The sequence below is a fragment of the Nycticebus coucang genome, chromosome 9 (genome assembly GCF_027406575.1).
Source record: "Nycticebus coucang isolate mNycCou1 chromosome 9, mNycCou1.pri, whole genome shotgun sequence".
Taxonomy (NCBI): domain Eukaryota; kingdom Metazoa; phylum Chordata; class Mammalia; order Primates; family Lorisidae; genus Nycticebus; species Nycticebus coucang.
Genome location: NC_069788.1, coordinates 84,361,054 through 84,376,511, shown reverse-complemented (window position 1 = coordinate 84,376,511; position 15,458 = coordinate 84,361,054). Strand labels below are relative to the sequence as shown.

At 54.6% G+C, this 15,458-nt stretch overlaps 1 protein-coding gene across 2 annotated transcripts in view; it reads right to left on the bottom strand.

Annotated features, from left to right (window-relative positions):
• The window catches only part of CCDC85C (coiled-coil domain containing 85C), an 84,757-nt gene that overhangs the window by 6,527 nt on the left and 62,772 nt on the right, over positions 1-15,458 (bottom strand). The window contains exons 3-4 of one of the 2 annotated variants that reach the window (XM_053601126.1): positions 9,231-9,269; positions 3,367-3,474 (exon numbers count right to left, since the gene is read on the bottom strand). In XM_053601126.1, the coding sequence (XP_053457101.1) occupies positions 3,367-3,474; positions 9,231-9,269 (147 nt within the window). The remainder of the gene's footprint in view (positions 1-3,366; positions 3,475-9,230; positions 9,270-15,458) is intronic. The other variant, XM_053601127.1, reaches the window with a different exon arrangement.

Here is a 15,458-nt window from a genome sequence, read left to right as displayed (position 1 = left end):
AGGAACCCAAGAATGCTTCCTGGGCGGCATCAGGAGGCCCCAAACTGTGAAGAAGTTGCACTCCCCTTGTCTGCCAGCAGGAGGCGCCAGCCCCACGCGCACGGCCCTTGGAGGCCCCTGGTGCCTGGCCCTGGACATCTTTCTGGAATGTACGCACTCCTCCCGGCACTACCACCCTGACCATGTGTCAGCTGGTGTCTGGTACCCCTGGCCTCATGCCCCTACCTGTACTGGGCCCCTGACTGCTGGACTGTGTTGCTGAAGCACAGGCAGGAGCAGCAGGGTGGGCTGTGCTCCCAGCCCTTTCCTGGCCACCGCACTGGGCCTCTGTGGTGCCAGTGAAGGCGCGGCCTGGATCCTATAAATGACACCATCAACTGCACAATACATAAGGAGTGGTGAAAGCCAGGGCTGCCACCTCAAGGGCGTTCCCCAGAAACAGCTGCACTGGAACTCTGTGTCCTCTTCCCCCTCTTGGACCACACACTGGAAGAGCCCAGTGGCACTGCCTGCTCACTGAGCACCCACTTTGGAACCTGCCCACTGAGTGTTTACAATGGCCCTCTGTGCAGATGCTATCTTTTCACAGGCCCATTTTACAGATGAGGAGAGTGGTGAGACTAACAGAATGGTTGCCCTAGATGGTTGCTTGTAAAAAATGGAGCTAGGCCTCAAACCCAAGTCTGTGGAACTCCAGAGCTGGTGCCAAAAGTGGGGAAATCGGTATATACCTAAGAGAACTGAAAACAAACTGAACAACCACAAAATAGACATCTACAAGTATTCATAGCCACACTATCAACCACGGCCAAAAAATGGAAACAACGCAAACACCCATCAAAAGATAAATAGGTGGGTGGCGCCTGTGGCTCAGTGAGTAGGGCGCCAGCCCCATATGCCGAGGGTGGCGGGTTCGGACCCGGCCCCGGCCGAACTGCAACAAAAAAATAGCCGGGCATTGTGGCGGGCGCCTGTAGTCCCAGCTGCTCGGGAGGCTGAGTCAAGAGAATCGCCTAAGCCCAAGGATTTGGAGGTTGCTGTGAGCTGTGTGACGCCACGGCACTCTACCGAGGGCGATCAGGTGAGACTCTGTCTCTACAAAAAAAAAAAAAGATAAATAGGTGAACAGTGGTCAATTCACACAGAGGAATATTATTCAGCCATAAAAAGCAATGGAGACAGATGCAGGCTAGACGTTATGAACCTTGAAAACGTGATAGAACCCTGACACAAAAGGCCACATATGGTATGATTCCATTTATACAAACTGTCCAGAATAGCAAATCCACGGAGACAGAAAGTAGACTTGTGGCTGCTAGTAGCTGGGAGAAGGAGGGATAGGGGTAACTGCTGATATGTACAGGGTTTCTTTCTAGGGGGGGTGATGAAAATGCACTGTTGTGATGATTGCACAACTCTGTGAGCTTACTTTTTGTGCCACTGAATTGTGTGCTCAACTGACCCAAATAAAGGTGGCGAGAACAGCTTCCCCAAGAGGCCTGTCAATTGCCAGAATCCTGGACCCTCGTGTAGATGGTTAATAAGTATAAACCTTTTACCCTGCTAGGGGCCAGCCTGGGCTCCTGATCTGGCACCCAGGGGGTGGCAGGGGGAGATAGCCAGCAGGGCAGGGAAGGGTGCCCACGTGCAGAGCTACCTGATGTACCTCTCTGCCCCACCACCCACAGGAAGCCTTAAAGGAGCCTTGCCCAGGTGTGTAAGGGTCTCAATCTTCCTGTGGGACCAAGCGACCAAACACCCTGTGAACATTCCACGAGGCCTGGCCCCAGCCTCTCCACTGCAGCAACCTCTGTGGCTGCCCTACCCACCCGAGAGGCCTCCCACCAGCCATCCAAGCCCCTGCTCTCCTGCCCCTCGGCTCACAACCCTGCCCCCCAGCCTCATGGAACACAGAGCATATAGCCCTGTGATCCACCCCATCCCACATGCCCCACGGCCTTGCTTCCTCCCTTTTCCAAGGTAGGTGACAGTTCCTCCTGGGTAGTGCAGGCTAGAAGAAATGAGGTGAGGCACATGAGGTCCCCAAGAAAATATAGGGGGAGAGACTGTCCTCTCAGCACTGGGAGGCCCTTGATGCTCACTCCCAGCAAGGCCTAGGAACCTATTGGCTTTGCACAGCACTAGTCAGCCTGCAGACCGCTTAGAGAGTTTCAGGACACAGCACTCAAGACCTGCCAGCTGTTGTCATTCCCCTCTACAGGTTGGATGAGGAGGAATACATGAGGGGCCGAGAGAATGCAGGCTGAGGAACCACCCGCTGTGGGGTCATCACTTGGCTTTTCAGAGCCCTTTAGCAAGGGGCAGTCAGAATTTCATTCAACAGGGCTCTTAACAAAATTTGGATTATCTGCTGTCAGTGGGCCTTGCTGACTCTATAGAGAAGATGGCGACACTCCTGGACAGGGCAAAGGGCCAGCACCAAGGCCCAGCCAGGTTCTTCAAAGGGGCCTGAGGGCACCCTCGCTAGCCAGGAAGAGGGTAGGAAGGGCTGCAGCACAAATACACCCAGCCCTGCAGACGCCACCACAGGAACAAGCAGTGCAGACTCAGTGTCTGCTGAGCACCATGCCAGGCTCTCCACGGGGCTGCTCACATGGGCCCCACAACGAGGCACCTTTGCTGTCCCCACGGAACAAATGACAAGCCAAGCTGGCCTGAGGCCTCTCTGCAAGGAAGGCAGGTGGACCTGGCCTCCTACATCTGCTCCTGTCTCTCATCTGTCCTCCTACAGGGATGCCAGCACATCTACCCACCCAGCAGCAGCTCTGAGCTAGGCATCCACTTCCTCAGAGCTGGCTCCAGGCCACCCCTCCTGCTCCCTCCAGGGCAGGTCAGAGCCCCAGTAAGAGCACAGAAGACAGCCCTGGAGGGTCTGCTTAGTCACATCAGTACATAATCTACAAAGCTGTACCCCCAGATCCAGGGCTAGCCAGGCATCCTGTCTCTACTATGCCCAAGGAATGACACTGGCTAAAGAATTGCCTACGGGGACAGTGGCTGGGCCTGGGTAGCCTCACATGTGGCCTCTGCGCACTGCCCCATGCTTTCAGCAGCATCCCCCTAACTTGGAGCTTCCCCTCTAAACACCACATTGGGCCCTCATTGAGGCTCCAAAGGTTGGGAGCCCAGTAATCCTTCCTGGGAAGGTGGGAAAGGAAGATGGCAGGGGACAAGGGAGGCCACCACAGCCAAGCCCTGGCCCTGACCTGTGCCCATGGCATCCCAGAACACAGAACTGAGCTGAGACAGAGGCCCAAAACACTCAAGCCCAGGCGAGCCACTCAGTGCTGTGCTTTGCCTTATCATCTGAGAAAATTTGGGGTTCTTTGGTGGAAAGGCACTTACATTCTGTAGCGAGTCCTGGTAGGAAGGTGGCAAGGACGAAAGCTGGGACTCCGAGTGGTATGGGGAGAAGCCTTTCCTCAGCGTCCGGAACTCCCCAGAGCCGGCCTGCTGCAAGGGACAGGGAGGGAGGGAGTGATTAGACTGAGGGGCCCGGCTGAGAAAGCAAAGCTATCCCCAGGGCCTTACAGCACTGACCCTGGGGTCCTGGCTATGGCTCCTGCCAGCAGCCCAAAGCTCAAAGGCTCGGCTTTGGAGACTACTCCTCTATCTCCCCTCCCCTCCCCAGGTTATCTGTCTTCACAGCTAAGATGAATTGTTCTTCCCTCTCTACCTACTCAAGTGCCAGCCCCAATGTTAGTGTTATATATATAAAGCCAGCCAATTGTTGAGTAATTTAATAAACAAGGGAATGAATGGAGAGAAAATGAATGAGTGAGTGGCTTTCCTTCTCTTCCTGCCGGGGTCCTCATACAAGTATCCTTCCTGAGTATACTTAGGTCCCCACTCAGGCTGGCTCCTCACCAAGACCTGGGCCGGCCAGACCCTGGAGCAATGTCCACAGGTGTGACCTCCCCCACTTCCAGGCTCTGGGGCTCCCTGCAGGAAGAAGCTCAGCACAGCTCATTCAGGCTACCTCCACCAGCAGACAGGGAGCTCCCCAAAGCAGGCCCTGGCCATTGCCTCTCTGGATCCACATGAACCCATGGGATCAGGAGCCCAGTATCCCAGTGTGTGGCAAGCAGACTAAGCCTTAGGCCCTTCACCTGAGGACAAAGCAAGCCCTCCCCTCAGAAGCTGGGCGGGAACCAGGAGCCCAACAATCTTATCAACAGGTCCCAGCAGAACCCCTCCTGGGTGGACACTGCCCAATCCAACACACCCACTGACCTCCCTCCTTCTTCCAACCCAGTGGAAAACACAGCCCTCCTTTCTGCATCACTAAGACAGGGCAGTTTCTGGCCCAAACACCCTTCTCTACATCAAAGGGAAGGAGAGAAAGCTCTAGAGCAGATAAAATTCAGTAGAATGTCCCATATAAATCAGCAAGCTGTTGAGTTACCCAAACTGTGGGAGCAGAGAGGCCTGGCAGGGGCAGGAGCAGGGCAACAGCCTCGTCTGGGGGTCCCTCCTCCAGCTCATTAGCCCCAGTCTTTCATGGAGGCCACCAGCTGTCTTGCTCTCCCACCCCAATAAGACCCCGGAGCAGGCCCCCACCCCACCCCACCCATCCCATACCACTAGCTGTGAAGTCTCAAGGGCTTGGCTGCTGGGGGCACACAGTGTCCTGCAGGTGTGGAAAGTAGGGTTAACGCTCACTTAACGAGGCCCCCATGGAGGCAGAGAGAAAATGGTCCCCAGGTTCAAAACCCTGGAGAGCCCAGCCCAAAGGGACACAGAGGGGGTCAGCCGGTCTGTACTTGCTCGAAGGCCACGGTAGGCACCAGGAGGCTGAGGGTATCAGGGAGGACAAGGATATGATCCAAGGTCAGGGAGTGTGAGGGGGCACAGAGAGGTATGAGGAAGAGAGAAATGGGGACCCACCCTGCTTATAGCAGCCCCCACAATGTGGGGCTTCAGATGATCCACCAGCATCATCCACAAAGAGGTCTTCCCAGGGAGGCCGGGGCACCACCCTTTACCACAGAAAGGCCTGCCATGCCCTCATCACTCCCAGCCCCCCGGCTTAACCCCAGTGTGTTATTCCTCCCTGACCCAGCCAGGGGTCTGATCAAGTGAGGCCCCACCACCACCACTAGGTACCCAAAAGAAAAACAAGCCATAGGCCTACTCCGCCCTGGCCCAGTACTCACTTGGCCCCACCACACTGGTGACCCGCACCCGAGCCACCTATGCCCACCTGGAGCACCTCCCTGAGGGTGCACCCCCAACTCTACTCAAGGCCAAAGTCCCACACCAAATGATTTTTCCTGGCCATGTCTCTGCAATAGACCAACTATAAAATTATCTCCAACTAACCCTGACCCATGTGGGAGAGTGTGACAAGACCCTTCCCTCATCCTCCGATGCTATTCTGTAGGAACCTCAGCAGTGCTCAGCAAGGCTGGTGGGATAAAGTAAGGAGACTGGGTGTGAGGTGCCCAGGAGCAAACATGCGTGCGTGCACACACACAGACATCTACTTGGCCACACAGCCCTCCTGCCTGCCAGCCCTTCCTGTCCCTATCCACACACCCCTAGACTCTGTTTGGGCTTCAGCTGCTCTTCCCCCACTGCCTCTTTGGCCATCCATCAAATACGCTCCCAGGGAACCCATGTGCTGCTACCAAACACACGGATTTGCACTGCTGTCTCCTCCCCTCCCCCGCAGGCAATTTCCTTGGGAGGAGATGTGTGTACATGGGGTTCAGGGAGGTTTTAATTAGCATTGTGCAATTCCCACCCCTTCCTTCGGTGAGCATCTATAAATATTTGCATGTCCATAGATGTTTATTAGTAAGCCACAAAGCCAGGCAGGGAAAATGCACACTCTCTCATTAAGGAGCAATGTGACTAATGATGCATCAAATGAGTAACCATGATTGCACTTAAATCCAAATTAAAAATCCTGCTATTTGCCATGCCGGCTGGCCCCTTTGCAGAATGAGATCCCCAGGTTTCCACCACTGAGGGGAAGCCCAAGATGAAACCACCTCCTGGGTTTGTTCTGCACATCTAGGCAAGCTTTTGGCTGGGGAAGATGCTCGTCTTTCAAAGAGGTACACTGCTGTGTTGGCATGTGAAGCCAACACATGCCCAAGGTCTCCCTACGGTAAATCCCTCAAACCCAGGAAGAAGGGATCTGGCATATAGAGCCAGCTGTGTGCCTGCTCAGAGTTAGAAAGGCTTTCCCAATTCCTTAACACTATGGGTCCCAGCTCAGCAGATATTCAGGTGGCCCCTTCTACCCCATCCAGATAGGCATAGTGGCCCAGTCCCCATTGCCAGCTTGTGGCGCTTGTGAAGGACAGCACAAAAATCCTTCCTGGGCTAGGAGGGAAGGAGGCAGTAGGGCTATCCCTGCTCCACAGAGGCCCCAGAGTTCAGGACACCCCTGGGCTTCGTCCAGAGCCTTCACGGAAACATTGCCCCATTCAGGGCCAGCACAGACTCACTGTGTGAGCTCTGGTACTCCCTGAGCCTCTCTGGGCCTCTATGATGCTGTCAGAGGCACCTCCACAGCAGGGGCACCCAGTCTGCGGCCTTCTCACCTTCCCACAGCTGCAGGGACCCATTCAGGGCCACCCTGGGATAGAACCTGGAAGCACTGTCAGAGGGGTGTACTGAACAGAAAGTTGGGACATGGAGATAAAGGCCATGTCCACACACAGCTTCTTGTTCAAGATGAGTAGGAGACGGCAGCAGTGGGTAGAAAGCTTTGGACTCTGCTCAAAGCAGCTAATTACACCCCTCCCTCCTGCTCCCAAAGGGCATTTGGGCCCTCAGATGTGCCATTTACTGCAGCAGTTATATCTTCAAGACACACACACACAAAGCATTTGCTGTACACCAGGCACAGAATATGACAGATGAAGCAAGGGCCGCGGGGTGGGGGTGGAGGGCAGGCACTGACAGGGGCACTGTGTCCCCACCTGGAAGCCTGCCCACAGGTAAGAACTCAAATCACTAGAGTCCCAGCTGGTAGGTTCACCAGGTGCAGGAGCCCCTCTGAGGGAACCATCCCAAGTAAGTGACTCTGGACTTGTCCCTCAGCCCTTGAAGTGGGATGGACAGGCATCTCACAGAGCAGGGGCACCCTCCCTCACAGAGCACGAGGGCACTCAGCACTTGTGTGGCACAGCACAGTGCAGCTCAGCGGGGGGAGTGGGGGTGGCAGGTGTGGCCAGCATCCAGAACCACAGATGGTGGACAGCACCACAGCCACATCCTCACCACCCGCTAAACTCAGGTCATGCCAATGACCATGTCCAACTTGCAAAAGCCAGACCCAGGCTCTCCGGGGTCAGGCTCCTTCCTGCTTCAGACCTGCGGGGGATTTAAGGGATCCCTTACAAAGGGCTGGTTTTACTGCAGATGGAGAGATTCAGTGCACTGTCTGCAGGGAAGAACCTACGTCTATCGCCAGAGGGATGGACACTTAGTAGGAAAATATCAGAAGGAACAAAGGCCCAGGGCAGCTATTGTAGGCACTGACACCAGCTCTGCTGTAGACTGTGCCAAGATGGTCTCCAGAGCCATGTGATCACTCTGTCACTCCAAAGCCAGGGTGGCACCAGGCTAGAGGTTGGGGCTGTAAAGAGCTCAGTTCACATTTTCTGCCAATCCCACCCCTACAGAAGAGCTGGCCTCCAGGGCCTGGTAAGGCAGCAAATGAGATACATAGGTGAGACCAGAGCCCAGTGACCACCCTGTCCCCAAAGCCTGGTGACCCCCTTTTTCTCCCTGTCGCTCCTCCTCCTGAGAGAAAACAACGTGGGAGTTCTCCAGGCTGGTCAGTGAAGCATAATTAATGGTCCAGGGGCTGAATAGTAAACCTAAGGCCTTCATAGTCTGAAAAGCTTCAATCTCCATCCCAGAATGCTAGGAAATGGCTCACCCCCCCACACACACACTGGTTGGGCTGGGGTCCCACTTGGACCCAGAGGCTAGACTGCGTGCCCTCAGGAGACTTTTCCCACCTGGGAACCCAGTAGCTCCAAGGCAGTCGAGGCCACAAACCTGCCTGGGCTCCTCTGTCCTGACAGGAACCACACCAGAGCTGGTTCTCCCTAGGGCAAGCAGGGGCTTTGATTCTATATACCAGTCAGTCACGACTGTGGGCCTCTGGAGAAGGAGTGTAACCAGGGCAGGCACTTTGTAATGACCTTGCTGGTGTATGGTCCAAGCAACTGGACAGGTTCACAGCTCAGCCCCCAGCCCAGCGCTGGCACACAGTCATGTTGCTATAGGTTATGAGCTCTCAAAGTGGGGGTGCATCACACCCTGGCAATGTCTACAGACATTTCTCATCTTTACAAGTGGGGTGATGGGTGCTGGCACCTAGTGAGTAAGATCCAGGGAGGCTGCTCAACACCCAACAGTGCAGGGAATAGTCCCCACAGCCAAGAATTACCTGTCCACATGCTGTAGTGCTAAGGCTAGAAACCCCAGGCCAGGCAGAGCAGGGGTCAGGGGAGACCTCTGGGAGCATAGCACACCAGGGCAGGTACTCAAGGTAGGCAGTCTCAGGCCAGGGGAAGAGGACAGAGATGAAGCCATCGAAGGCCTGAAGGCTGGCAGGAGAATGGCCACTGGCTAAGGGCCTAGCTTCCTCAGTCTCAGGGTAAAGCTGGCCCAGCTGCTCCTCAGCCATAGGCCCTGTCCTGCAGGGGTCCGACCACAGCCCAGGGAGTCTCACCCACAGTAGCTCATGCCGGCCCTCAGGATGGTGCAATGCATGCAAAACACCACTCCAGTCCCCAGCTGCTCAAGGACATGCCCACTTTCCATGGGTAGCCACAGCTGGGCAGGCCCTGGCCTCACCCCCACCATTAACTAGCGTGGTCTTGACAAGCCTCTCCTCCTGTCACAAACTGCAGCTTCTCACTGCAAAGTGGGGGTGACCATTGGACATGCCAGCCACCTGAGTCAGAAGTGTCCCATTCCAGTTGGGAGAAAAAGGGTTTCCCATGGGGTGCCAGAGGGAGATGGTCCCTGCATGACTCTCTTGCTGCCATACAACAAAGCTGGAAATTAATGCCAGATCAGAGAGAGGGCAGATCCCAAGAAGAATCTAAAGGTGGGAACAGTGTACCCTGTGAAGGAAGTGCTCCCAGAAAAGGACAGGAAGGTGCTGGAGAGGGGACACAGAGCATAGAGCAACACACAGCACCACTGCAAACAGGTCTCCCATGGGGCAACGCTACCTGGAGCCAGCTTCTCGGGTGGCCATAAGGACGGGGCAGCTGGAAGAAAGGAGAACAGCGTCACCAGCAAATGCCAACCACATCCATTGCCTCTACCCAAGCCCTTCCCTGGACACCAATTAGCCCAAAGCCTCCAGGACGTCAGATGGTTTGGAGGGATGTTCCCACTCCAATGCTGTTTGGTGGGGAGAGGGAGGGGGTTGCTAAGGCAACTCCCATGAGCTCATGTCTTTAGAAACTGCAGATTTCAAGGACCAATGGAGCATCTGCTACATACTGGGCCCTGGGGGTGCTGGCCAAAGCTCATGCCAAAATTTAGCTGCCCCAAGTACCCCGCCACCCTCCCAGAGAAAAGCAGCCTTTCTGAGTGGCCCTGGAATGAGGTGCACTGGCCTAAAGCACCCAAGATCTGAGAGGCCAGGTGGGGACACAGCTCCCATCTGGCCTCCTCTGGGTGAAGGCAACTTGCAAGGTCCCTCACAAGAGCTACCCGGTAGTTACCAACTGAATTGACTTTCTTTTGTTTTCCCCTTTAATTTTTAAGAGAACCCATTTGTAGGCCTTACTTAAGAACAAAGAGGCTACCACTTTAGCAGGGGGTGCAGAGACCCCTTTCTAATTTGCATGTGGACCAGGCAGTAGAGGTGGACCATGTAGTTGATTTGTGTGACTAATATTATTTATCCACAGCTGGCACTGCTGCCCCCACCCCCCGGGCAATATAATGCCCTAAATCCCATTTTTGCACCACCCAGGACCATATGGCCTCTTTACCATGGCCAATTCTCCCTCCAAGGGTCCTCAGCAGCCCTCTGACTGTTCTAGTGAGGTAAATGAGGGACAGACCCATGGGGGCACTAGTGGGTACAGATGTGCAAAATACAAATCCCACCTTGCCTGGGTAAATCAGCAACTCACACCCACTTTCTGGGCCTGTTCACTTGCACTTAAGTTGGGGTCAGACAGAGCCTCACAGAGGCTACTGAATGGTCCACAAGGCAACTAGCTTGCCCTGGGCTTCCCAGTTGATAAATGGCACCAGTGAGCCTTGAACTAGGCCCTCTGGCTCCAATGTCTTAGGCGTGGCCTCTTGGCCTAGCTGACTTTCATAAGATCTGGCTTGCAGTGGACACACATTGAGCCTCTAGTGTCAGGGCATGGAGGTGGGATCCTCAGTCTCTAGTCCTGCCCACAGTGCTAGACTGATCATCTGCTCAGAAGCTGGATAGAGGCAGTTTCCTCCCTGGCCAAAGGAGCAGCTGGACCAACATTAAGGTTATGCTAAGGAAACACTTAAAATCTTCCAGAGACCAGGCAGTGCCTATGGCTCAAGGAGTAGGGCACCAGTCCCATATGCCAGAGGTGGCGGGTTCAAACCCAGCCCCAGCCAAAAAAAAACCACACACACACACACACAAAAAAAAAAAAAAATCTTCCAGAGACCCAAACAGAGGGTACGGGGACAGGCGGCCAACCTCAGACACCATAGAGGCAGAACAAGGACAACGCAGAGCCTGTTAGCAAGTCAGCGTGTCACAGAAGGTGCAGACAAGAACTGCCCAGAAAACACTGCAAGGGCAGCCTTCCAGAGGTACTCGGGGTCAGGAGGGGCCTGTGCTCCTTGGGGACACAGGAATCAACTGAGACATTGGCAATGGGCTGAGACGGTGGCGGATCATTCTTTGCTCCCTCAGTCTAGATGGGTTCAAAACTCAGACAAAGGACAATCGGGATGGGTCCAGCCTAAGCTGCCAGCCAAGGGGACACTGTCAGCCACCTTGGCAAATCCCAGGCTCTTGGGACCAGGAAAACGTGGGCAGGGCAGGGACCACCTGGGAATTTCCCAGGTGCCACATCATGTGTTGGGTTTCACCATCAGCTCTGTTTTACAGATAAGGAAACTGGTGCCAAATCATAAAGGGTTTCACCTAAAGTCACACAGCATGTAAGTGCTGGGCAGAGAATATTTGAGCCTATATTCCTCCAGGGCTCAAGCCCACCTTCTTACGCCATCAGGCCAAACAACACCACTATTGTGGGTTGAGTCATATTCCCCCCCAAAATTCACATGTTAAAGCCCTAACCACCAAGACTTCAGAATGTGACCTCCTTGCAGGCAGATTACCTTTGAAAAAGTAATCAGGTTAAAAGGAGGTCTTTAGGGTGGGCTCTATTCCAATGATTGGTGTCCTCCTAAAAAGCAGAAATGGGATGCAGTCACACAGAGGGAAGATGATGTGAAGACACAGGGAGAAGGCCACCATCTACAAGCTTCAGAGATAGGCCCCCAAAGAAACCAACCTGGACAACACCTTGATCTTGGATTTCTAACCTCCAGAACTGTGGGCAATAAATCTGTTGTTTAAGCTCACCTCCCACCCCCCACTCCACCCCCACCCCCCGTTGTAGAACTCTGGTATGACAGCCCTAGCAGACTAACACAGCGTCTAGGTCAAGAAACCCTCCTCTATCTGGGCCTCAGTTTCCCCATCTGTGTCCAGTGTAAACCCTGGGCCACTCTCAGCAGCTCTGCAGGACATGACAGGACAGAGGAGAGGTGGGGGGCAGGGGGGAAGCTGGGGCCTCCAGAGAGAGAAACAGAGAGGGAGAACACTACCAGGGCGTCTTGCTCTTTTGTAAAGCTGGCTTCTTGGTGCACAATGGAGGCTTCATTTTATCAGCCCAGCAGGGGATTGAACTGGAGGCCCCAGCGTCAATTACAACCGCCCCCACCCCAGTGTGGCTGGGCACAGAGAATCCACAGGAAAAATAATAACGTACGGAGTCTTGAGATGAATCATCGTGGAGGAAGCAGCTGTGTTGATGAAATTTTAAAGCCAACATGAGAAGGAAAATACGAATTGCAGTACAGTAGTTTAGTCTGTGAACATGCTGGCACATTTTTAATTAAAGCTATTTTGGAGTTAAATAGAGGCCATGGTAAGGAGGGGAGTAGTAGAGCGTGGGAATCCCGAGAGGCACTCTGCCCTCCCTCCCTAAGCCCTTGTCACCTTTCCTTATCATAAGAATAACATTCCTCTCTCCTGCTTTTCACAAATAGAAGGTTCCCTGCCTTGTGCGGAGCTGGGGGTTTCTGTACAATTTGATTTTGCTGACAAGATTTAAATGCCAGGATCATAAAATCTCACACACCAGAACCCATGAGACTGAGGACAGCCTCCTACTCACAGCCACAATCTCTTTGTTCAAGATTCCCAAATGTGGTCATCCAGCCATCCAGCCATCCAGCCATCTCTTGATTACCTCTGAAAATGGCACCCTCGCTATCTGACCAAGTAGTCCTCCCTTGGTTAAACAGAACTTCCTTATTCAGAGCAAGAAACAGCCTCCCCTCTTAGCCTAGGAGACTGATAGGGGAGCGGCATGGGCTCCCCAAGGCACATCCACCCAATTCTGTTTCTCTAGAGTTGCGAAACTCTAGAGAAACAGATATGATAGCAGTCCAGGGACCAAGAGATCTCAGAGCCCGTGCTAGGCCACCTGAGGGTGGTCAGGGAAGGCTGTGGGCAGGAGAACAGACAGGAGGCAGACTAAGAAAACCCAATTTTCCCTGGGCCTCCCTAGAATGTGACTACTACTCTCATTGTGGGCTGAGCACAGGCTCTCCCACCTTCTGGCATCCACTGGCAGCCCTTCTGTGCACACGAGTCTTGATGGCTGGGACAAGGGCAGAACTGAACTACAAGCCCCTTGCAGGCAGGCCCCTGCCTGGTTACCCCACATTCCCAGGGTCATGCACAGTAGGCGGTCAATTACAGTTAGAGAGTGTGTGCCCATTTTGTAGATGAGCCAACACAGACCTGGGGAGAGAAAGTGGCTTGGGGATCCTCATAGAGCTGGTGGCAGGCAAGGTACCAATTGCTGCCAGGAAACCCTGAGCATGCCAGGGAGGGCCCCTCTCACACTCTCTCTCCATCTCTCTTCCTCCTATACGACTCACGGCCAGCAGCACTTACATGCCCTCCAATAACAGGGCCACAATCCCAAAGACTTCTCTGGCTCTACGGATGCCACTAGTTCCAAGTGCCTTTGCTGACTGTGAAATTCAGGAGCAGCCCCTCAGTTGCAGTGTGGGAACAGAGGTAGGAGGGCATACAAGGCACCATAAAGCTACTCCTTTCTCAGGGTGCTGGGTACAGCCCTGATACCACCTCTGCCGAGAGACCCTGAGCAAGACCCCCACTTGCTACAGAGTCCATGCTAAAGAAGACACTAGGGATGGAACCTGGGTGTCCTCCCCCCACAATACACAACTATACCCATGAGCTCACTTAGCTACCATAACAGCAGCTCAGTTTCACAAGACTTGGTATGGGAAGAAAGCAATTTTCTACTAAAGAAATAAAACACGCTAAGCACTTCTGCACTGGGTGGTCTAAGCCCCACCCACCTTTGTCATATCTAGCAATGAGTACGCAAAAACAGGGTGCTGTCCTTAAATCCCAGTCTAACCACCCAAAGACAGCAAGCCTGGGGCTGGATCCAGGTAACAGCCAACATCTGCCCAGCTGATGAGAGTCTGGTGCCTACACCTGATCGGCCTGGCCTAGGCATGGGCGTAGGGGGGATGAGGATGAGGATGAGTGGATGAACCCTGCTGCTGCCTCCAGGGGACAGGGCAGAGCAGTGCTGCAGAGGCAGGGGCCTAGGCAGAGCCACATTCTAGGCTTGGGCTCCCATCAACTCCCTTCTCCCACAGACAGGCAAGGACCAGAGGACACAGCTACAGTGGGTGGAGGGGCATCTCTTGGTGAGAACAGGGGTGCCCTGGAAGAAAAATGGAAGGAAGGGCTGCCTGCCCCACAGCTAGCGTAGGCACGTTTCCCACCAGTCGATGGTTAGGGTCACACTTATAACTGGGGCATATCTTCCCAGTGGGATGATGAGGTCTAGGGCAGCAGAGGCCACAGGGTCAAGGACACACCTGTTCTTGTGAAAAGAAGACCAGGCACTGGTCTCCGGCTAGACTGTGGAAGGGACTTCCTGTGGAAAAAACATGGCAAATAGTACCCCATATCCAGAGCTTGAGCTCTCAACCTGCTCCTCCATGGGAACAATGAAACAAAGGGCAGCCACATCAGGATAGATGCAGGAGGCCAGTGACCTGAAGGGCCTGAGGTCTGGCCTCTAGAAGGTGGTCCTGGCTTTATTCTGCAGAGCAGCCGCCCACCTCCCAGGAGCTAGCCCTGCCCTCCTCCCCACCCTCCCACTCACTGGGTAGGAGCCTGCTCCAAAGCAAAGGCCTCTGCACCTCCACCAATACTCCTGAGGTCACCTCTGCCTGTAGCTTCCAAAGTCCACCTGACACCCCTGTAAGCAACCACAACCACCCCGTCAGACCTACATGGAGGATCTGCGTCTAGGGAGGCCACCCCAAAGCCAGGTGAGACCCCAGCCCTCCTGCCCTGTCCAGCCCTGCAGAGCCAGCACATCATTGGGCCAAAGCCCTCCTGTCACACAGCACCTCACATTAGTAGTGTATAACATTACACCAGTGGCCATGCCATGCAGTCCCTGGCTGTGTACATGGGTGTGTGTGTGGTGGTAGTCATAGGGGTGAAGGAGAGTGAGGCAGAAGCCAAATGAAGGACATGCACCTGCTAAGTCCCACCAGGCTGTGGGAACTGTCCCTGTAGCCCATGCAGGAGTAAGGTGTGGGGATGACCACAGCAGGAGATGTACTCTACTCAGGGCCATGAGCCACCTGGTGTACAGAGAGGGTACCTTGGGCTTCCTGAGCAGGGCAGTCAGCACCAAGCCCAGCTAGTCACCTAGCAATGGGGCAAGGCAGCTGAGCCATCCCTGGGGTTGGTTCCCAGAGAAACGCTTTGGGCATTTCAGGCGAGCAGGGACAGCAGGGGGGCAGGCTGGGATTAAGCCAGGGATGGATGGTATGTGGGGTCGAAGACTGGAGGCCTCAGCCAACCCAGCTGGGCCCAGCCTCCCCTCACTAGCCCCCACACCAGCCCCCACCCTCATCAGGGAAGGCCCTTGCCCCAGGAGTCACAGCTCCCTGCATACCCCAGTCACACTCATGAGGCACAGCCACTGCTCATCTGCAGCTCACACCTCACACTCCATCTCTAACCTGCCATGCCCCTGCTGACCAGCTCTGCACAGGGGTTGCAGCCTCATCTGTCTGCCAGGCCTGGGAAGGAGGAGGAGGAGACCCTTGCTCAGAGAGGAACCAGCCACCAAGTCTGGCAT